Source organism: Citrus sinensis, chromosome 7, assembly GCF_022201045.2.
Source record: "Citrus sinensis cultivar Valencia sweet orange chromosome 7, DVS_A1.0, whole genome shotgun sequence".
Lineage (NCBI taxonomy): Eukaryota > Viridiplantae > Streptophyta > Magnoliopsida > Sapindales > Rutaceae > Citrus > Citrus sinensis.
Genome location: NC_068562.1, coordinates 11,524,346 through 11,549,730, shown reverse-complemented (window position 1 = coordinate 11,549,730; position 25,385 = coordinate 11,524,346). Strand labels below are relative to the sequence as shown.

Below are 25,385 nucleotides of genomic sequence, written 5' to 3'. Positions count from 1 at the left end.
GACCAAAAACGAAAGAAAGAAATCAGCCACAACACTACTTTTTTAAGTTTTCATTTATTTACCTATAATTTCTTTATAACCAAACAATTCAAAATTTGTAAAATTTAGCATACTTCAGCAAGCCATACTATCCCCTCATCCTTAAAAAACAACTGAAAGTACTAAAATCTTAAAAAATCTATTCAATTTTTCCTAAGCTCATACATTTCGATCTGCACACAGTCATGATACCACAGTTGCACCACAATTTTTCCCATACACAAATCAAGAATGCAAAAAGCACAGACCAAAATGAATCTCTGTCAATGTTGAGATAAAGGGAAATCAACAAAAAAATCCAAAATTTCACTTTCGTTCCTTTCCAATTAACGACAATGAATCCACTCAAAACAAAAAGTCAGCACATAGCAGAAAATGCAAGCGTGAAATGCGTGTGTTTTGTGTGTGTATTGTAAAATTACAAAAATGATATTGATATCGATTCGATTAAGATTTTGTAACTTTTGATATGAAAACTGAATCGAATCATTCGAATTTGGTTCGGTATTTATTTATTTAGTTTTTAATTTTAGAAAAGAAAAAATTCTTCTGATCCCTATGGTTTCATGTAATAACTCATTCATTCCTTACTTTTTAAATAATAGTCCAAAATATCTTTCCGTTAACTCACCGTTAGTTAAAAATTGTTTGTTAATAATTCATTAAGGGTAAAAAATGATTTTCCATCAAAGAAAAAATTTGAAAAATAAATAAAAGTTGACATATAATTAAAAATAATTTTATCTAATCCCACTAAATAGGAAATACAGAAAAAGATAAAAAAATTCTATTTCAAGCAATTCTTTTTTCACTTCACTATATTTTGGCAGCATGAAAACCCTATAAACCGTATATCTAAATACCAAAAATATCACAATTTTCTTATTCATATAAGTATACTCTCTAATTGCATTGAAAAATGGCTTGAATTGAGTTGAAGATAAAGAAGATATTCAGTACATGCAAGCACATAAAAATTGGTGGTATTTTTTAGTTTTTCTTCTAATGATTTAAAGATATTGTTTTAATTACAGTTTGTTCCTTATGGTAATTATTCAATGACTATATCAGACTATATCATCGTTGATTTCATTTAAGAAAAAGTTTATGAATTTTGAATACTTTGTAGTGTTATTTAATTGTGTAAAAAATTATTTTAATATAGTTTGTATCACTTTAATGAAAAATCATATTTTGCCCTAATGAATTATTAGTTAACGGTTTTACACTAACAGTGAGTTAACAAAAGGATATTTTAGGCTATTGTTTGAAAAGTAATGATGAAATATGTTATTTCATTAAATCTTAGGGATGAAAATGACTTTTCCTCACTTTAAAAAGTACCGAACCGAAATCCATAAAAACCGAACCAAACATGATTTTAATAAAAATAAGTATAATGGTTCAAATCATACAATATCTCAATAAAATAAATTTAATTTCTAATTTTTAAACTATGGGCAAAACTCAATTCTTGAGTAGACTTGTTCTTCTAAATAGTAAAAATAAAAATAATGTTTCTTAAATAATAATAAGGGTCTGATTATATTAGAACCACTCTATAATGACACACCGTTGGTGATCGTACGATCATAAAAATAAATATTAAATCTATACTTATTGTTGTGATCTAACGATCATCATCAATATTTTATGGGTAGAACATATTCATCATAACTACTGCCTAATAATAATAATAATAAATCTATAATTCATAAATAAATCATATCTCTCTAAATTACATTTAATATAACTTTAAAAAAAATAAAATTTATCCGCTGACCTGTTTTTCACACTGTGTCTTGAATTACTTGATTATAAAGTTAGAATGGAAAATGATATTCTCTTTATTTGATTTTTTTTTAGTTTTTTAAAATTTTTTGTTATGTGTCTTTTAGTTATAGTGTATGAGAAAGATTTAATTTTTTTTATTTATTAACTATCAATCAATAATTAAATTATTTACTTATAATATGATCAGATAAAAAAAATCATGATCTAATTAAAATAAATTAAAAGTCAGGAAAACCCGAATAAATAATACTAAAATCGTGAGCTTTGACAAAAGCATCAAAGTGGGCCACATGCCTTTTTTGTTGGAGTGACGGTTGGCTCAAAAAGAAGATTGCCGACAAGTAGTGCTGGCCCCACTGATTTAGACGGGACGGTTGAGATGAGAATAGGGGATCCATCAGTCCCTCCAAGGACGATTATCGGGAGGTTAACTATCAGATAAGGATGGCCCACTTTACATATTAATATTCATCATGATTCACGAGCCATGACTTGTCCCATTCCTCTTTATGCAGAACTTGTGGATTCGTGATTTGTTCCGGAAAATGCCACTCCATCAGCAATTTTCTTTATACGGCACGACGTTAAATTTAAGGCTTTTATTATCTTATATGAATGTAGCAGTCGTGTTTCACGAAAATTTAAAGATTATAAAAATATAAAATTATATTATTTTTATAATTATTAAATTTTTATTTAATGACTGTTATATAATTATATATGATAATTTTTTAAATTTAAATATTTTAATTTCTATCATTTATTTAATATATTGAATAAAAAATTAAATAATTAAAAAGTAATTGCCATTCAAGATGAAGGATCATATAGGCTTTTTTTTTTTTTTTTTTTATCCAACCGATAAAAATTTCTACAAAACTCATTTATTAAATATATGCAAGAGTCAATCCCATTCCCTTATAAGTCTTACTTGTCTTCTCACGTTCTCTCATACAATTTGTTCAAAGCATCCATGTCTTTCAAAGGGACAAATGCATCTTTTTGAAATCGGCATTGCTAATTACAGCATGAGCACATGCCTAGGATTGCGGAAGAAAGTATTACCGATATGTGATTTTTAAAAAAAAACTCTATTTGCAGTCTGAGGTGTCAACTGTCCTCTAATTAGTTACAATTTTTGTGTGACTTATCATTAAATAATTAATTAGCACCTGAGAAGGTGATTAGAGTTCATGTTAAAAAGGAAAATAAAATATTAATGCAAACGCTCTTATATATATTGTGAGATTGTGAGTCTATGACTCTATCTTATATACAATTAATTCCATGTGAAATTATATTACTTAAGAGGACCTTTCAATTTACGTTTCATTGTTGATTTGAGGACAGCATATAAAATTAATGAATTATATGAGAGGGCTTTTCAATAATTATAGGCATTCATGAAAAGAGTTTATAATTAATGAAAAATGATGCTATACTTTTTGAATGAGAAATGAAACACTAAACTTTACTCATCATAAATAATGAATAGTGCAATGGGATAAAGTTTAGTTTATTTGAATATTAAAGTTTATTAAAAGCTAATTTTCAAATGAAAGAATGTGAGATATAAGGACCCAATTCAATGAGATAAATACAGAGATTGTTTTTTTTTCTGTAATAATTCTTACTTTTTAAAAAAATTTTAAGTAACCTTTTTAACCGATTTGTTGACTAATTACAATATTTTTAAATAATTAAACTTTTTTATTGATAGAAATAATATTACCATAGATTATATCTAATGATATACATTTTTTATATTATTGATATTTGATACAATAAAAAAAATAACGCCACCATAGACTTACCCTTAAAAGAAAATTTATAAAATATTTCTGTATTTATAAATATAGAATTACTGAGTATCCCAATTTCACAATCTTGCCTTTGACATGTTGTGGCAGTGGGCTTTATAAGCTTCAGGGCTTAAAATCTAGAGGTGGGTTAACTGGGCTTCGGGTTAAAGCAGATCTGAAGGGAAAGTTACATGAAGAGTTGGACTACTAATAAACCCCATTTTCAATTGTACGCTACTCAATCTTGGTATCTTTATTCTTCTCTTCAAACTTTCTCTTTCTACAAAATTAAAACAAGCATCCCAAAATTAAAAATAATTATCATGAAAAAAAGAAAGAAACAGAAAGAAAGATTAATGTTTCAAATGCTGTATAGATTGGACACAGAGAAAGAAGAAATCATACGTGTGCAAGTAAAATAAATTGAAGTGAGAGAGAAAATATAAATAGAATATATACAATAGGGGTTTTATAAGATTAATGAAAGGGTGCCAATAATCCGATTCTTCTATAAATGTGGATGTTTGAATCAATCACTTGTTCTATGCACTATATCTATTCTTTATCGTTTGAGTAATGCTTATTTTATTTTAATATTTGCCTCCATATTTTTTGCTTCCAAAAAACGTTGGGAGAAGGAAAAAAATTTACTCAAGAAATAATAATTAAGAAAATAAACATCAAGCTTTTCTAAAAGAACAGAGCTGGCTTGCTGATAAAAACTTCTTATATAGCTGTTTTACTAGGTTTGGTGACCCTCCGACTGATATTCATAAGAGCTTATATGATAACGCTTGGAGTTTTCCTAAGTGCCGTCGATTAAGTAAAGATCTTTCGGACTCTTTTGGACTAGTTCCATTAATTTTTCTTTTTAGTAATTTTCTTTTTTTTACTCTTAAATCTTGATCAACTACATCATCGATTCATTTCCAACTCAACAATAAATTATAAATCCAAAACAATATCTATTGTTTTTATACTATCGAAGACCAAACCAAAATTCGTGTTAGGCAAGACGGCACTTACAAACGTTGAATCTTCTCAATTGTTCAGCCCTAACAAACCCAAGCAAAAATTTAATATTTCATCCCCTAAACAACAGAATTTAATAGAGTTACAATTATTTTTGCAGGTCCCCATAAAGTGGTGAAATAGAGCTTTCTGCATTACATAAAATTTTATTAGTCTATATAGAAATCTAGTTAAAATTACAAGTTGATAATCTCACCGATTATATATATATATATTTGAAATGTTTCAATCTGAAAATTTAAAGTGCGGGAACGTTTGGGAAAACGTATAAACCGTGCGGTTAAAATACTTTAAGTTTTAAGTTTTTAATACACTGCGGTTAAAGCTTTTCCGAATGTTTCCCGCACTTTAATATCCCGTATATATAGTAGTTTTCTGATCAGAGATTTTAAAGTTCGGAAAAACTTTAAAACCACACGGTTTTAAAGGCTTACAGTTTTAAGCCTTTAAAACCATGCAGTTCTAAAAGTTTCCCGCACTTTAAAATTCTTGACTGAAACATTTATATATATATATATATATATCATCATAACATTCCTAAAAAAAAATCATCAAATTAAAAATTTATCTAGAAACTAAAGAAGTGTTAATTTTTTTCTTTTAATCTAAAATATGAATTAAACTTAACCTTGAATAACTTTAAATATATTAATCCGAATATAAAATATATTTATTTTTCATCCATAACATCGATCTTAGTATCAACATTTGAAAAATTGACATATCATGCTTTTATAAATATATAGGTACCCTATATAATTAAATCTAAGTATACATATACTATCGTTAATGGACACGTGATGTAACTTTTTCAAAGGATTAGGAGCGGTTTAAATTCAATTTAATTAAATTAAGTTGTAATTATCGAGTTTCCAAGTGATATGATGAAAACACAAACACACGGAAAAACATCTGAAATTCTGAGTAACTAAAACTAGATCATAAAACTGTCAAAAGACCTAAACACTAAAATCTCGATTATATATAGATATATATCGAACCGACTGAAATGTTTTCATAATTAGCCAAACTTGAAATGAGTAAATGAAATTAGTCCCTACGGTAATATTGTTGATAGAAGAAGTGCATGTGCAATTGCACGAATTGTTGGTTTAATGCAGTCACAACTTACAACTCAGAAGCCTGTACTGTGGTCCATTCTTACAACTACACACTACTTTCTATCGTAATAGACCCGTCCCTAGTTGTTATTATGTACTTTCAATTATTATGAAATGAAATGACACATGATTTGCCCCCGCGAATCAAGCCTTTTGCTACAAGTGTCTAAACGAAACAATGCCTCGATTTTAATTCTTTATGATCAATCTCCTCTTTGTCCTTTTTCCTTGATCACTTCCTTCTGTTTAATTCAATTAAATGGTCCGGGCTGCTGCCCTCCAACTTGGAGAGCAGCAGATCGAACCATAAAAGTATTATAGAGTATTTTATTTTTTAATTAAAATTAAATTAAAATAGTATTTTTATTTATTTAAGAGTGAGAAGTAAATATTTTTTAAATATTTATGAGAATTAAAATTTGGATAGAGTTTTATTAGTATTGATGTAAGTTAATCCTAGTAATAGTCTAATTTATAAATATCAGTTATACTCTTATATAATATGAGTTGTATTCTGAACAATAATCTCATATAATAAAAAAAAAATTAACAAACTCTCATGTATAGCATAATAATTTTCTATAATTATATAGCCCCAATTTGATATGGTCTCAAATGGGATGGGGCCCGGACCTTTGGAGACTTTATCATCCCTAACCTATGAAAAGGAAAAGAATCCATACCCGATTTCAATTGGGATCGGGGACATGGATATTTAATGCAATTTTGTTGCCCCGTTTGCTTAACTTTCTTGTTTAATAATATAGGTTATGAAAATTGAAAAGGGCTTAGGTGTTAGTTATAAGGTTCATGAAGAGATCTTTAATGCACCAAAAGTCATATTTTCTTTTCCTTTTCTTGGGCTGTTTCCAATGATTTCAATCTCTCTCTTAATTTACAATGATAGTGATTGTCACCAACAGCCTGGTGACAGTGGTCAAGTTTTGGTTCCGTACGTACGTAAGCAATACGTTATACTCTTATCATCTTATGGTCAGTTGTTTCCGGTTGCACCGGTGACTTTGAGAAATTTTAGAATAAATTAGAGGTGATATAACCAATTAATGTATGTGTGATATGTGTTATTAAATTTAATATAATCTTCACTTGTATAGTGATTTCTCAAAATAAATATACACATGTCATATCGTTATTTACTTATTGTATAGATTACGAGGTACCTCTAATGTATTTTGAAACTTTCGATGATAATTTATGACAACCACGTAATCAAGCTATTGTTAAAATCTTGTAGTGCTAGGTCATCACAGTTATGTATTCGATCTCATGGCATCAATCTAAAATACAATTAAAGTACTCAACAACCAAAATTTTGAAAAACATTTCTCACTTATATTTCTCATAAATTACAAGGGTGAAAGTTAATTTTCCTGCTTAATTCAAGTGCTCTTGAAGAGAACATATCTTCATCAGGGGATGTCTTGTTAGTGATACTTGTTGTATTAATTTTAACACGTGGGTGGTTGCAATTCATCACATTTGTTTTTGCAATTTTGCAAATGTTCTTAAAAGGATTTTCCACTTTAGTGAACGAACAAAATTGTTTCGAGGATGAGACTGAATATGTCTACCAGCCACAAACAATTTTTGAGCCGTGATGCCGATGCCACATCATAAAACTTTTGAATGATCCATGCATGCACCATTTTTTCCTAGGCGTACAGGCTTCGATAAATTACTATTGTGCGTGTTATTAGTTGTTCATGCATGACGCAAAGTTGTCATTACTAATTTGGAGAAAATATTTTATATATAAGAGATAATACAACCAGCTAATGGTAATATAACAAATATAATTTCATTGTAATAATGTACTAAATTAGTTTTTGTCTAATTTTCAACGTAAATACATATATAAATTTTTTTCAAAGTTATTATTTGATTAATGTAGTATGTACCTGCGATGAATACAAAAGTTCTCTTGCAATGAAGGGCCACACAAGAGGACAATGGTTTGAATTTATCATGCATTCGGCCCCATGGAAAGAGCTTGAACCCAAAATATCGGCGAGATTCATTGACCTCTCTAAAGATGAAAGTACAGATTAAACAAATCATAGCCGCACTAGTGTTTGTATCATTACGGTATATATAAGGCTGGCAAAGATGAAAAGCACTCTAACCTCTTTACCCTCCACATTGCTCTTCATTAAAAAGTTCTGCGTATACATGACCACAAAAAATTTAAGGACATCTTAATTTGCTAATATAATACAACTGTCCAATCTTTGGTTGGAAGAATTGAGAGGGGAGAAGAGGAATAAAAAGAAGAAAAGAAGAGAGAAAATAAGAAAAAAAAAATGGGTCAATCTCAAATCTATTGTTTAATTTGATATAGAATTCATCTGTTATCCCATTATTTCTTTTCTCACTCCTCCTTTCATTTCTTGAAATCAGAAATGCCACCGAGAGGTTTAAATGCTCTGTACTGCTGTCATTGTCCTAAGATTCGTGAGCTTCCCTAAGATTCGTGAGCTTCCCTAAGTTTTTGTTCCGCAACTTTCTCATTTGAAGAAATATACTTCAACCTCTCTCACAACAGTCACAAGAGTTATAGTTCTCAACAAACATGGTACATTCAAAGAAGTTCAGAGGTGTCAGGCAGCGCCACTGGGGCTCTTGGGTCTCTGAGATTCGCCACCCATTACTGTACTCTCCTCAAACTAATATTTTTATACCTCCTCATAATTACTTATCTTAATTTGCTTTCATTGTTTGTTTCTTCTTCTTCTTCTTATTATTATTTAATTTTTGTAGCAAAAGAAGGGTGTGGCTTGGGACATTTGAGACGGCTGAAGAGGCGGCCAGGGCATATGATGAGGCAGCAATTCTGTTGAGTGGACGCAGTGCAAAGACTAATTTTCCGGTCATCACCAACGGAGAAGGCGGCACCAGTGATCAGAATACTGCAACATCTCCTACGCCATCACTTTCTTCTAAGCTCAGTGCAAAGCTTCGCAAAAGTTGCAAGTCTCCATCTCCATCCCTCACTTGTTTAAGGCTTGACACGGAGAACTCACACATTGGAGTCTGGCAGAAGAGAGCCGGGCCTCGTTCAGATTCCAATTGGGTTATGACAGTTGAGTTAGGGAAGATGAAGATTAACGGTGAAGCATCATCATCAACATCATCGAAGCCCAAATTGACCAAGCCTCAAGCAGTACAAGAGATGGGTGGAAGAAAGGATTTGGTTGGTGGTGGTGGACTAGATGAAGAAGAAAGGGTTGCGCTGCAAATGATAGAAGAATTGCTTAATGAAAATTGATCATTAATTGATCATCTGGTGAAAGCAACAAACTAAAATAAGGGAGCTTCAAAGGCAGGCCTAGTGATTAGTAGGTGTTTGCTGCTATATTTAATATTTAATTAGTTCATAATTAAAATGATGAAGGGATAAACATAGTGAGTTCCTACGCAAAAGATGTTAGGTGTGAGAAGATATATACATGTATAGTAATTCTCTATGTGTGAGAAGCAAGGAAAAATATACATGTTGATTTGATCTCTCTCAGAAGAAATCTCATCTTAAGATGTTGTATCTTTACAGTAGGTAATTACTCATCTTAAGATGTTGTATCTTTACAGTAGGTAATTAATCACATATAAAGGACGAAAATTGAAGTCTGTTTGGTTAGGAAGAGAGAATGTAGGAGACAAAAGTAATTTAAATTCTCTTTTTATTTTCATTGTTTGGTTTGACAAAATGTATAAGAATTTAATATCCATCATAATATAGAATTTGAATTCCACACTAAGTAGTGAAGAATTTAAATTCCTCTTATATTGAAAACTAAAGTTTTTCAAAATTACCCTTCATCTTTTTAACTTATTTAATGTCATTAATAATTATTATTTTATTGATTTAATATTATAAATGAACCTCCGCTGGACCACCGCCGAACTTTCGTCGCCGGCCACCGGACCGCCATTTTATTATATATATAATTTAATATTTAAGGTAAAAGATAAATTTGTCCAATAAAAAAAAATTACAATTCTTTTCTTTATCAAATTTTATGCCAAACCAAACAATGAAATTTAATTTTACTATTCTCTTCCACTCCTCTCTTCTCCTTTCTCCTCTATTCCACTATTTTCCTCTCCTTCCCTTTCTTAAAACCAAACACCACCTTAAAGTTTTGGAAATGAAAGGAGCAATCAGCCCCAAAGGATAATTTAGTTGGTTGGAACCTTGAGATGGAAGTAAGAGATCAAAGGTCTAAGTTTAAAGTATTAAATTGAAAAATTTAAAGTGTTAAAAGCAAACAATTGTTAGGACTTCATAACCTTTATACAAAATATACATTGTAAATTTTTGCTCCATTAAAATTTGTGTCAATTTAAACCATTCAATAGTCAGATGATAAATTATTTTCCTGATCTTCTTCCCTAAGTGGATAGGGCATTTGATTATTCGCTCGTGCGTATTTGTGGTCAATTCTTTTTTTTCCTAATCACGTGGAAGTAGCCCCATCTCTTCTAAACTTCTGTGCATATGCATGCATTGAAACAATCGAGGAAAGAGATAGATGTTGAAATCATTGATAGGCATAAAACAATAATCATAGGGTACATAACGAGCACTAGTCATCTGTAGCAACTACTTGATTTTTTAATTGATGAACATTTTGGCCACAAAATTTCGCGATATAAACTAGATAAGTAAAAGTCATTCTGACAGCTAATGTTGACATATGATGTTACTATAACATTGATACTGATGTGCTATGACTACAATTTATCTCTAATTGCAATATTGTGCAGGTGAACTATACATCGATTGATACTGATTAATTGATCGACGAATCCAATATTGAAAACTGTTGTACATCAGTGCTTGTATATTAATGTTATGACATATGGGATAGTAATATTGACAAAGACTCCTTAATTTCCCATTTTGAATAATTGTCTGTAGGAGCTAACGACACATCATTAGAGTTTCAAACAAAGGAGGATTTGACTATCACTCCGGAAAGTATTTTCTAGGGAGAATGACGGATACTCACATCTTGTTTGGTGTATTATTTTCTGTCTTATCTTTTAAAAGTTACTAGAATCTCCATAACGGTACAATATTAAATAATTTGATACATTTTTTAAGGGCCAATTCAATCATTTTGCAATAGACAAATCTAATAGTCGTAAAATGAATGAAATATTAATGTTAAGAGAGTTCTGGTGAATTTTTCAAATCATAAGAGAGAAAAATGGTTAATTTTACTGAATGAAGGTGAGTTTTGGTCGATTTCTCATATTTTCTGTGAACTTGATTTCTGATTGTTGCCAGAAATAATTCTTGCCAATCGCCATGTGAATGTAACATATTCCAAAAGCTCATAAAGTTATTGAAGATCCATTCAAGTTTCTATACTTCAATAAAACTTATATGTATGTGGTCGAGTGATTCATTAATAAAGCTGAGCACTTGTATATATATTTCTAGCAAGATAATAAAGGCTCAAAATTGACTGTAGTCAGCAGAAAGGAAAAGGCAACCTAAGTTTGTTGCTTGACCATCAATAATTAGTTTCCATTTTTCTGAGTCTAATCAGTAGAGACGTTTCAAAAAATGGAGGGTTTTATTCATTAAAATTATACGTTAGCAATGGGAGTTCGTATATTTATCTTTCAGTATTCCTGTTTAGCCAGGGATGTACAAATAGAGTTCAGAAATATTAAAATTCGTCCAAATTTCTATTGATATCATTTATTAGATAGAACGTGATACGTTGGGAGCCACATTATCTTTTTGTTTTACCAGCAAATTACCTTAAACATCTGCTAAATACATTTTCAGCGAAGAACGAAAATGGGCTTGTTAGAATGATTATCTCTGAGATCAACAGGCAAACGTTTTAATGTTGGAGAATTTGAATGGTTAAACACTCAAAAATACTTTTTTTAAAACTCAATACAACTCTTGAATTACAACTCTTTTAGAATTAAGAAGCTTTATTACTTCTTGTTACTTTAGTAAACTAAGAGAAGAGGTATGTATACTTGTTACAACTTAATCCCAACCATGTATTAATCTAACTACCACACAAAATCATAATCACACATCAAACCTAACAACCATACTTAATAATGCAAATTCTACTTACCACATTACCACATTGAACACCATAAATCTTAACTACCTGAAGAAGCTTCTATCGGCTAGGTCAACGATCATTTGGGCTTTAAAGTTGTATGGATCAAATTTATGATCCAACACCCCCCTTAAATTTGATACTATGATACGAAGCAAACTTCTCAATCTGTTAAAGTCTTTTTGTTTTAATGGCTTATTAAAGATATCAACTGCTTGATCTTGTGACTTCACATACTTTACTTGTGCATCCTTTCTCTCAATGCACTCCCGTATGAAATGGTAGCGAGTGCCAATATGCTTACTTTGATCATGAAAAACAAGATTCTTAGCTAAGGCAATTGCTGACTTGTTGTCGATAAAAATCTCTACAGGTTTTTCTTGTGACAGACCTAGCTCTTTTAATAAATTCCTTAGCTATATTTAGGGATGGTAATTGTACCCGCAAACCCGCCCAAATCCGTCCGCCAAAACTCACCTACTGCAAGTAATTTTACCCGTTGCGGGTGGGTTTAGTATTATAAACTAAAACCCGCTCATGGATGCGGGTGGGTTTGGTATTAACTTTATATCTGGTGGATACCCGCATGGATATCCACCAGACCCGCAATGTTTTTTCCAAATATTTTAATTTAATTTTAATATAAAAAATGTATAAAGAAAATAATGTAATTATTCAAATTATCAAATAGCCAAAGGTCTAAAGTTGTGTATGTGTGTACGTGGCCCATCTCCCATTCTAAAGTCATGACCTAAAGAAAACTAAAGGCATTTCCCCTTTGACTTAGTCGCACACCCATCTGACCATCTCTCATCTCTCATCTCTGTCTTCATTATTCTTTTCTTCTTCAGTCGTGAGCTTGGGACAGTGAGTTGGCGCCCTACACCCTACTTAATTCATGGATTATTAAATACTTATTATAATTTGTATGTATTATTTTTCTTTAACTTAATACATGAATTATTTTATTATTATAATTTTTTCTTCAAATTAATATTTAAAAATATTAATCTTAATTATTATTGTAGGCATCGTGTTGGATGGGTGCTTATGGTGGTGAATGAAATGAATGTCTTCTCTTGAAATTTGTTTTAAATGATAATATGAAATATAATTGTTATTTTCAAATACTAGTTTGTGTTTTTTAAATGGATTTGTGTAATTTATACTTAAATTTGAGAATTTGTGTTGGATTGATGTTAAAATTTTAATTTTTCATTTACATTGTTTAAATATAAAATTGAGTATATTATATGAAATTAGAGGTTATTATTATAAATTTATATATTAAATATTTGTGATTTTAAGTGCGAAAACCCGCAAAAAATCCGTCGGGTACCATTGCGGGTTTGGTAATTGTCAAAATCCGATGCGAGTGGGTTTTCTTAAAAAAATTAAAACCCGGTGCGGGTTGCGGGTGGGTTTAGTAATTTAAATTTCGTGCGGGTTTGAGTTTGGTAATGACAAACCTACTGCGGCGGTGTCCATTGCCATCCCTAGCTATAGTGCATGACAAATACTTGATAGAATGATCGGTTGCTTCTTCGACATCCACGTGAAATCAATAGTAATCTTTCAATCATCAGTGTCTCCGCTCTAGTTGCTATTGCTATAAAGAACATGAAATCAATAATAATCTTTCAATCATCCGTGTCTCCATTCTAGTCGCTATTGCTATATCTAATGAGCTTATAGTTATTGAAAAATGAGTATAATAAGCCAAAAGTGAAGGATTCTTTTTGCAACTTTAAATGTGTGGTCTTTAGATTTTTCATGTATCGACTCAGAAGTCTAACATCATAAATGATGTCTGATCTCGTGCATGTCAAATAGCATAAACTTCTGACTAAACTTTTAAAGAAATTAGATCTACAGCTTCACCTTCATCATATCTAGATAGCTTGACTTTGCATTCTACTGTCATGCTTATGGGCTTGCAATCATGCATCTTAGACTTCTTGAGTATTTCTTTTGCGTAACTTTCTTAGAAAATAAATATGCCTTTGTCCTTTTCCTTAACTTCAACACTGAAATAATATGCCATAAGTCCGATATCGTTATCTCAAACGTTTCAGTCATCATTCTCTTGAACTCTTCAAATAAGCTTAGATTACTTCTACTGAAGATAAAAACTTCCTTATATAGACAAACAATCAAAATGTCTCCATCTTTGCCTTTGATGTAGAGAGCATGTTCATATAGGCATCAGGGTGAAGTCATTCTCATGAAAATACTTGTTGATTTTACTATTTTATGCCTTTGGTGATTGCTTTAACCTATAAAAGGTCTTCTTTAGTCTCAGAACTTTGTCTCCATATCCTTTCACAACATAGCCTAATGATTGTTTGATGTAGACTTCTTCTTCGAGAACCCATTCAAGAAAGCAGACTTGATCACATCTATTTGGAAAATCTTTAACATTTTTTGGACTGCTAATGAAATGATTAGTCTTATAGTTTCCCGTCTGGCAACATGAGCAAATACCTGATCATGGTTAATGCCGGTTTTTTGTCTATAACCTTTTGCAACTAGCCTTGCTGTGTGTTTTTTATCTCGTATTTGTCATTTTTTTTTAATTTTGTACACCATTTGGCACCAATGGCCTCGTGTCCTTTCGGAAGAGTTGTAAGCTTCCAAGTGTTATTCTTCATAATGACTTTGAACTCTTCATCTATTGCTTGTCTTTGCTTTTTATCTTGTACAACTTTTTGGAAGTTCACTGCTCACAATTAGTGAAGAGGCATAAGAGAGTGAGGTTGTCAAGTCTCCTAGTTACTTCATAAAGATCTTGTAAACTTATCATGCGTGCCATATATCTCTCCTAAAAAAATGATGGTGGTAAACCTTTATAAGTGATTGATGATAGAGAGGTAGGTGGAGTTATAGGCTCTTGTTGTTCTTCTCATGTTTGCTCCTTCAATGTTTGTTCATTTTCTTCGAAAAGGTAAAAGTTGAAATCATCTACTTAGAACTAAAATTCCATTCTCCTTTTCATCACGATTTTTCTGTTGTTTGAATTGCACAATTTGTATCCCTTAGAATTATTGTCATAGTTGATGACGATAAATTTCTCACTTTTGTCATACAGCTTAGTTCTTCTCTCATTTAGTACACGTACATGAGCTAAACTTCCAAAAACTCTTAAATAGAAGATGTCTGGCTTTTTGCCACTCTATGTTTCTTGTGGTGTCTTGCCCCGTACAATTTTTTTTTAGAGATCGACTAGACAAATATTTTGCACATACAACAGCTTCTATCCAAAATTCCTTAAGCAATTATTGGGTGATTATAGGTGTTAATGTGTAAGTGTACACAACAAATATTATACTAATGAGTATTTAGATCGTCTCTACATGGATTGATATTATTAGATTTGCAATAGCAATCTTAACAATGCAATTTTATTCTAAATTAAAATAACACAATTAATGAATCTAATGAACTAATTAAAATAAAAATACAATAAATAAAATGCAATAAGAAAAATTCTCACATCAAACACAAGGATATAATCACTGGGAAATGAGTAGTTGAGTGGTTAAACTCACTTAATGGTATTGACTTTTTTTAATTAAGATCTTGTTGCTACAACATCTACTACAGCACTGAGTAGAATCTCTCATGCATCATCAGCTGTCACTTGTTGGATATCTTATATCCTAATTCAACCTAACACTAACCAATTGTTATGCTAATATTAGATATAACGTTATGCATTCTATGTTCTTTTTACCCTACGAGATGAATTCATATGTTTGTTTTTCACTATTTTTATATTAAGTGTGGCTCTATTCAAATTGAGATGAACTTAACTTAGGAAATCCAATCTAAATCAAAGTATTGTCTTAATTTATTCCACTAAGTTAGACATTTTCTAGGCTCTTTCTTAGTTAGTATCCACTAAATAAGTCCTTAGCCGAAATAGAGAATTGCAATAAGTAAAGTTAAGACAAAATACTATAACAAATACAGAGCAATACACATATGTAAGTCAAATAATCATTAAAATTGTTTATCACTCAACCACAATAGAATTCAGTTCATGATTTGTGATAAAACAGTAGATAAAATTGTTTTAACCATCAAGTACATTCTTATAAGTAAATAAAAACACGAAAATAAGATAAGGAATTGAAGTCCGCTTGATCTTGCGATATATCCTTCGTTTTTCTTTTTTAATCCTCTGTTGCAGCCCTCAATTCTCTCTTATTTTCTGCTTTCTCTTTGTTTTTCTCTGTTATTTTTCCTTGGGTGACAACTTTTCTCATTTTCTTTTCATGTGTGCTCCTTTCATAATTTAGAATTAAAGCAACCAAAAGTATGTGGTGCGTATCATCTATTTTTGAAACTTCATATTACAATCTTTCAGTTATTATGCGAGAAATCCAGTCCGCCATTGCTCCAGGATTACTATGGCTACAACAATCATCATTGATTAAAATTTGTTCTAATTCCTCATTGTATCATCTCTGCAAGTTTGTTGTAGCAGTATTTCATCTCTAAAACTTGAGCTTTTTGGTCACCTAAAATCATGCATATAATCTAAGCACGAAATTATCTAAAACAAACTCAATTTATTAAAAATAAATTAAAATGGATGCTCATGCAAAATATAACTAAAATGCAATAGAAACACATAATTTACTCTCTAAGTAATATTGATTTAAATCTAAAAATGTCATGATAACTTTCATTTGATACAGTTATTGGCAATTTCTTGCTTTTGAGATTGCTTCTTGCCATCTCAAAGATGGTTCTATTCTTCCTTTCTACCATACCATTTTGTTAGGGAGATATGGAATAGTTAAAGGTCGTTGAATTCCATTTGCTTTTAAAAACTCTTGGAATTCTTTGGAAGTAAATTTCTCCTCATTAATTAGATCCTGTGGCTTTAAGTTAAAGTCCACTTTCTTTCTCTACTGCACTTTTGAATTTCTTAAAAGCTTAAAAAAGTTTTGACTTTTGTTTCAAAAAGTACGTGAAAAATCATCTATGAAGAGAAATAAATAACTACTTTTATCAAGGGATCATAGACTGATTAGACTACAAACATATGCCATCTTTTCCACGAAAAAGAATGTTATCTTTACCCTTCACTTGTACTTTTACTAATTGATTCAACATTTTTAAGGAGCTGCTTATTCATTGCTTTTTCTTATGCTTTTCTTCATAGGCTTGCAGGGAACTCCAATTTCATGGCCTCTAAGTCTTTTAACATTTCAATTGTCACAATTATGTGCTCGAATCTTTCGGTGAATGAGCGAAATATCTTTTGTATAATTCTTACATCTTCTATCTTTTCGTAGTTTCTTTTTTAGTTGATTTGAAACAGCCAGAACTCTTGAAAAGTAATCGGAAATGGACTCGGCTTCTTTCTCGTGCAACGATTCCAACTTACCTCTTATAGTTTAGAGACACACCTTTTTCACTTTCTCTTCTTGTTTATAAGACGTTCAGAGCTTCTCACATGCTTTCTGGGCTGAAGCTGCACTCAAAATCTTCTCAAATCAATTATCATCCAAACCTTATCTCTCTTTCTTGAATCCTTTTAAATTATTTTTTAGTTATTGAGTCAAAGAAGCCTTATCTTCTAGCTCGTACTAGTCTTTTTCAATGACTTCCCGAACATTATGAGCTCTAAAGAGGGTCTTCATTTTAGTCTTCAATTGTTGAAGTTGCTTCCCTTTAGTAATGGAATTTAAAATGATGCCATGCCACTACTTGCAATAACTCTTTATAAAGTCAAAGTTTAAAAATTCTGATTGCATGGATGGATCCAAAACATCAAAAAACCTATGGACAGACTTTGACTAAAATTTTAAACTTCAGTCAACAGGTCGATAATCAGCGCTGACAGTCGATGGTGAATGGCTAAGGGTCAACAGTCAAAAGATTGGTTCAGATCAGTTCACTTGAGTCGGCTCTAACTCAATTTATCTCGGATCGACTCAATTCAATGTAGTTCACCTTAGTTCATTTTGGTTCAACTCGGTGAGTCGACTTAGTGTCAGGGCAGAAACTTCTAGTGGCAAGTGTGGGCACTTCGAACTCCGATCAAGTTTATCCTTACGGCATCGTGTTCCTCTCATCGAGATGTTCGATTTAATATGTTATACTACTATGTGGAGAACCAATTACTAACTCTTACACCACTTTGTTGGAGAATTTGAATGATTAAACACTCAAAAACACTTCTTTTTTTTTAATGAACTCAATAGAACTCATTACAACTCCTTAATTACAGCTCTTTTAGAACTAAGAAGTTTTACTACTTCTTGTTGCTTAAACCAACTAAGAAAAGAGATATCAACTAAGAAAATATGTATTTATACTTTTTACAATTTAATTACAATCGTATAATCTAACTACCACACAAATTATAACCACACATTAAACGTAACAAATATACTCGACACCACAAATTTTACTTACTATATTACCGTATTTAACACCACAAATCTTAACTACCTAAAGAACCTTATATGGGCTAGTTTAAGGATCAATTTTTTGAGAGTGATGCTTAAGTTGCTAATATTCCTCATTTTTACCATTAAAGGCAATTTTTAAATTATTTTTGTACTATAATATACTTACGTCATTGGTCTAATGTAAAATTATTTTTTAAAAAGGGCAAATTTTTGTATATTGAAAATTTACATTTATCATTTAATAAATAAAGTTTGAACATTAAAATTAAAACAATAAAAAAATTAAGTGATTGAAAAAAAAAAGAGACCTAAGTGGTAAAATTCTATTGTGCGTTTACCATTGAAGGACTTCATTGCCTAAAACAAGAGATATAAACTTATTATAATTTGCTAAGGCTGTTTGGATTGTGAGAAAATGAACAAGAACAATCTAGACTAACCAAGAAATTTATTGAATGAATTCAAGATGTATTAAGTTGAGCAAGTACAACACTATTTGTACTCGTTTTATAGCTATAACTAATATAGACTAACTTGACCAATTGCAAGATGCCAGTTGGCATTCAATTACACTAATAGGTACAAGCTAACATCCTCTACATGTTTGCACAACTCTAATTAGTACATACAGCATCATGAAAGCTTAAGTAAGTTAATCATGATGATATCTCAACAAAACTAAATTGTTCCTATCATCCGTTGGCTCTTTATGGGACTTGTAACTTCTATTATACATTAAATAGTACAAGATGCATCTAGAATAGTTTATATCCTTTATCATTTTCCAACTGATATTTTATTTACATTAATTTCATGAATGGTTTTTGCTTTTTTTAAAAATTAAAATCCTTATTCTAAAGCAGTGCTATAATCTTTTGTTTATAAAATGAAATTTTATTAATAAGAAAGGCAAGTATCAACATCATTCCCAAAGGGATGAAAGCTATGTGACTATGTGAGTAAGCTTTCCATTCATCATCGATGGAGTTGATAAGACACATTAAGGCTATGCTGGACATACATGTTATGGATGGAGTTGATAAGACACATTAAGGCTATGCTAGACACACATGTTATACATGCGATGAGTACTTGTAGGTTGTAGCTATGTATTTATGTTAACTTGGAACAGTGTTCTAATGCGTGAAGTTGCGCGGGAGTTTTATTGTGGGGCCCACAACCATCTAATTAGAGCTCGTCATGCGGCCAAGAAAGGCATTGAAGTACTCACCGGAGCGATCTATACTTGCCAATTACTAGAAAACAAAATATGGGTGATGGTGGGGTGCCCCTACATCACCCTCTACACATACTTGGTGGTTCGTCCCCATAAGCAAATGAAAAATTTTGATCAATCAGCTCCGCCCTCTCCAACTTATCCAAATTTAATAGCTATTTATAAGGCATAGAGAAGAGGGAGTCCATCTTTCTTTTTGGGGTTCTCGGTGTGCCCCCTGGAGCTGCTATTTTCCAGCTTGGTCCATTTACACAAGCACTTTTACTGAGTAAGAGAGGAAATAATATTTGAGTTTTTGGATGAACTAGTTCACACCCCAAAAAGTGAAGAGACTGAGTACACCTCATTGAAGGAGTGGTACCCGAGCCATTCAAGGAGCCTCCGTTCATTGGGCTAAAACGAAAAATAATAATAATAAAGGAGAAAGAAAGAAGATAAAAAATGTCAAGATATTCTCTAATGTTGGGAATTCACATAGTCAACCAAAGGGTGGTAGACGAGGTACCTCTTTTTATCCAATCCAATGAGAGGAAGAGTTGAACATCGCCACGTGTCGTTCACAATTCTTCTATGAGTTTATTTTACCTCAATTACATTCACCAAAAAGAAATTAGGAGGATGTTGTTTGGGGATAAATAGAGTATTGAAAATGAAGCGCCACGTGTTGATGCAAAGGTTATGTAATTATTAATTATCCTCCGGGGTACCCAACCTACCCCATAAAATTCGATACCCGGGATACTCGAGATACCAGACCTACACTATAAACTCGGTACTCGAGATACCCGACCTACATTATGAACTCAGTACCCGAGATACCCGACCTACACTATAAACTCAATACTCGAGGTACCCGACCTATACTATAAACTCAGTGCTCGAGATACCCGGCCTAAACTATAAACTCGGTACCCGAGGTACTCGACCGACACCATTAGCTCGGTACTCGAGATACTCGACCGACACCATTAGCTCGGTACTCGAGATACTCGACCGACACCATTAGTTCGGTACTCGAGATACTCGACCTACACTATAAACTCAGTACCCGTGGTACCCGACCTACCCCACAAAACTCGATACCTGGGGTACAACGAGCAAGGACAAAAAGGTGAGGAAAAATTTTCGTAAAATATCAAGAGATATATGGGCTCCAAATCTCAAAAAGATCGGCTGAAAAAGTGTCAAAAAATAAGGAATCGATGAGAAAATCTCGTGTCGCAAAAGAGGAGACAACCGCCTGTCACGCCAGTAAATTCGCCAAAAGTTTGATATTGTGACTGTTGGGAGCACCAGCTTTTCTTGCTACGCCTGTAAAATTACAACGAAATTGCAGAGGTATGCAGGACCACTTCACTACGCCCAGCACGTGAATACGCCACAAACTTGCTCTCCACGCATATTTTTGAAACGTCTAAGCTGTCATACGCATGAAAATAAGAATATTCCTGACATGACAGCAGGGAACGCCACTAAAATAGCGCCAGGTGGCACGGCGACCGGGGTACACCATATAAATACTCAGGTTTGATTTTTATCAAGTGAGTGAACAGACTCACCACGAAAAACGAGGATTTCTTCAACCTCAAAACCTCCATTACCGAGAGCTTGCAAGCTCTCTAACCTGAGATAATCCAACTCTGACTTGAGCGTCGAAGTGTGGTCACCGGCCACCCCCGGCTCCACCTCTGACCTCTTTTTTGGTTGTTTCGCAGGTTTAAGGCGAGTTTCACCAGCCCTCCGCACCTAAAGTCAGACCCCCTCCATATCCACCGTCATCACAATCCTCCTCCCATCCACAAAAAACCTAAACAGCCCGCACGTGCCGAACAAGCGAGGTACCCCGCTCCCCGACAAAAATATAAATTTATTGCTCTTGGATTGGTTTTGTAGTTTTTTATTCATTGACCCCAAAATCTGTTGCAAACAATACTGCGATGAGTACTTGTAGGTTGTAGCTCTGTATTTATGTTAACTTGGAACAGTGTTCTAATGCGTGAAGTTGCGTGGGAGATTTTTGTGGGGCCCACAACCATCTAATTAGAGCTCGTCATGTGCAAAGTTATGAGGTACAACCTAGGGATGACAATGGATTAGATCTTACCCAAGATCCACGTGATCTAAATTCAATCGGATCAGATTTGGATATCAATGTGCGGATCTAAGGCGGATCTAGAGTAGGTCTGGATCTATCTTAATATCTAAATCCATATCCATATCCACCCATCTTTTAATTTTATTTTATTTTAAAAGTTTCTTAACAATTGTGGAATTATAATGATAATAAATTTTATTCACAGCACATTAGTGGTATTTACCATATATTTAAACTCTTAAAACTTAAAAGTTCGTTTTGTAAATTTAAAGGCCGGCCAGCCCCAAAGCATGTTCATGCAATATTAAAATTGCGAGCCAAGTAATACAACCTAGCAATTTATTTTATTATATTGGCCAAATAATTTTTAAGAAATATAGTTATTTATATATTTAGTCAAATATGATCATAATAAAAATAATAAAACACTGAATATAAATCATATTTAATTTATATGTCATTATCTAATGTTGTAGGAATGAGGGTAAGTGTGTCGTGGATATTAAAATTATGGAGGAGATAATAGAATATTGGATTGATCTTACTCTTGCAATTACTTTTGAATGATATTTTATTATCTTTCTTATTTGTTGTTTTGGTGTAAAAGTATAAGTTACAATATTTATTATATTTTTGAGAAATATTATATAATTTATTTGTTATCAATACATTTTAGCCTTCAATTTTCATTCTAACAAATTATAACTTTTTTATTGTTGAGTTTTAAAATTCATGACGGATATAGAACATATTTGAATTTTAATTGTTTTTCGAATTTGGAGCAGATATAGATATTTATTTCTTTTTTTTGGATCTGGATATTGAGCGAAAAATATGGATTCATGAGGGATTTGGAGTAGATACGGATCTTAATTTTTATTATGGATCTGGATCTGGAGCAGAGTAGATCCAACTCATATCTGCCCTATTGTCATCCCTAGTACAACCTAGCACTCTAGAACAACTTCTTGCTAACATGAAACCTTTATACGTGCTTGAATGTGATTCACATTTTTATTGTCATAATGGGAATTTATTTTAAGAATAAGAATAATGGCATATCCTTTTTGGGTCCAGCTAGCATGCAATCGTAATTTCACACCCCATTTTTTTTCTTAGTGTGATCTAAGCATTAGATTCAACCCGAGAGTTGCAAAAACTATTTAAATAACAAGGATGTAATTACTTGGTTATTAATGTTGCAGCCCCTATTGTTTTCTAAAAAAAATAAGGAAAGATTAGGTTTCAAAGCTTTGGCACAAAAGTCTATTAAAATATTTTATTATCTTTATCTTAGTTGAGGGTAATTTAGTAAATGAATATATTTAAATATTAAAATATGAATGGATTATTTTAACTTGCTAAAATGCTCTTTACACCCATTTACTTAAAATACTAATCGGATTACAATAACATTATCTTGTGTTTAGTGTAACACATGATTAGGTAAGATTTATATAAATTTTAACAATATTAAAATAATAAATAAATAAATATTAAATAAATGCGTCAATACTCATTTAAATTTCATTAAATAATATTTTTAAAATAATAAATTTCTTTATGTAAATTTGAAATTATGTAAAATTACTTATATTTTATCACATATCTGATGTTGAGATAATATTTGGAAAAAAAATTCTCTCAATTATTTTTTTCATGTGAAAACAAATAAATTGTATAATATTTATTCTATTACTTAAATTTAAAATTGTAAAGAATGAAACTTAAATTTAAAATTGTAAAAAATGAATAATAACTTAAATTTATAGATAATGAGAGAACTACCTTTCCAAAAAATTAAGATTAACTAGTGTTTAGGGCTTCTAATGTAACTCTAACGTAATCCTTTTATTTTGTGTTGTTTATGTTATTAAATTTATAGATTATGAGAGAATTACCTTTAAAAAAAATAAGATTTACTAATTTTCAGGGCTTTTAATGTAACTCTAACATAATTAATAATCCTTGTATCTTTTGTTGTTAATATAAGATAGACAATACAAGATAAAAATTTAGTTTGAAAAACTTATCCTAGGGGTCTCCTTGGGGTAAAAAACATTAGTATCACATGATAATTTAGTAGGCCCAAATTGTATTATTTTTTGTTTACTTATTTATGTCAAACACTACACGGAGACTACAGTTATCCCAACATATTTAACCACATTTAGTAGACCCTAATTGTTTAGATTTTGTTATGGAAAGTAATATGCAACTCTTTTCTTAATACAATAGTAAAGAAGAAAATATAAATACAATAGATTTCTTTTAAGAGAATGCAAGCATTATTTTTTTTTTTTCAGATTTTATGTTCAAGAAAATGATCTAATTTATATGATTAAAAGATAATTTTTTGATAATTTAGAAGAATTATATGTTTGTTAGTGAATAAATTGAGATTTAGAGTATGACAGATTGATTGAGAAGGAGATAGAGAGAGAATATGTTTTTTAGAATTTTAAAATTATTATATTTTAATTGGAGCTTATCATGTAAAATTATTGAAACTTTAGTTTTTATTATCTACAGAAAACAATATGGACGGAAGAAGATGCCAAATAAAATTTTTAATATTTTAAAATTATTATTTTTTAATTGGGATTTATTGTGTAAAATGTAAATTTTTTTACACTTATAATTTTTATTATTTACAAAAAAATAGAGAATGCTAAAAAATATACCAAAATTGGACGTTCGGTATCTTTTTAGCATAATTGACCCAATGGGGGTTCAAGTCAATTATCAATTAATTGATATATTTTTAAAAATTATATTAAATGTCCTGATTTTTGTTAATATCTACTTTACATGTCATTTATTTTTCACAATTTCATGTCAGACTCAACAAAATAAAAATGTTAATTTCTCTAAAATAACTCAGAGGCTCATCTGAATCCGATTGGGAAGAATTTTATTAGTTTTTAGTTAATGCATGAATAAAAGAATAAATAGTAATTTTTTTTTTTTTGGGTTGGAAGTAAAGTCAAACAATCGCTTAATTTTTATTTTGGAAAGGTAAGGGCTTGTTCGGTATTATTTCTGAATTATTTTTTAAAAAATGAGAATAAAAATAATATTTTGCAATTGTTGTATTTCGAATTTAAGTATACATTTATTATCGTATATTTTAAAATTTAAAAAAATAATATATGTTCGGTAGTACTAATTTTAAAAATATTTTCACTAGATATTTAAGCCATAGTTATAATTAAAAAGTAATTATTTAACTAATAAATTTTTTAAAATCTAATAATTTAATTTAATTAATATAAAACATGAAATATAGCTCTACGCACACATGGACTGGCCATCTCTACAGCGACCAAACACAACAAAAGTACATATAAAAGTAATAAAAAATAAACTGAAGTAACAATACATAACACCAGGTAGAGGGCTTCAGCTCATCTCAGCCTTTAAAATCGGTTTTGACCCACTGCTCATACTTGCTTTTCATCTTCTCATCGAATTCTTTGGCTTTAATCTCATCAATCTTGGCTGCAATTGCCATGGATTCCTCTTGCACTTGAGCAGCAGTAGTCGATCCATCACCAGTGGAAGCAGCAACAGTGATCCTTAGTGCAGCAGTAGCAGTCGATCCACCACCACCTGCAGTTCAGACAGAGCCGAGTACACAGCGGCAGCAACTGATTTTGCTTGAAGAACAGTGACAGAGAGAGAATCTATAACGGTGAATTATGGTTGAAGAAGATGAGTA

General features: G+C 31.2%; 1 protein-coding gene across 1 annotated transcript; it reads left to right on the top strand.

Annotated features, from left to right (window-relative positions):
• Positions 1–7,963: 7,963 nt before the first annotated feature.
• LOC102626923 (ethylene-responsive transcription factor WIN1) lies at positions 7,964–9,378 on the top strand. The gene is made up of 2 exons (XM_006465279.4): positions 7,964–8,458; positions 8,567–9,378. Exons 1-2 carry the CDS (start codon positions 8,379–8,381, stop codon positions 9,072–9,074), a joined length of 588 nt encoding a protein of 195 aa, XP_006465342.2. The 5' UTR covers positions 7,964–8,378; the 3' UTR covers positions 9,075–9,378.
• The last annotated feature ends 16,007 nt before the right edge of the window (positions 9,379–25,385 follow it).

What these genes read in the sequence shown, in the direction of transcription:
- LOC102626923 (XM_006465279.4), top strand. Translation starts at nt 8,379, where the DNA reads ATGGTACATTCAAAGAAGTTCAGAGGTGTCAGGCAGCGCCACTGGGGC. An exon ending in GAGATTCGCCACCCATTACT is followed by an intron (nt 8,459 to 8,566) that starts GTACTCTCCTCA and finishes TAATTTTTGTAG; the next exon opens with CAAAAGAAGGGTGTGGCTTG.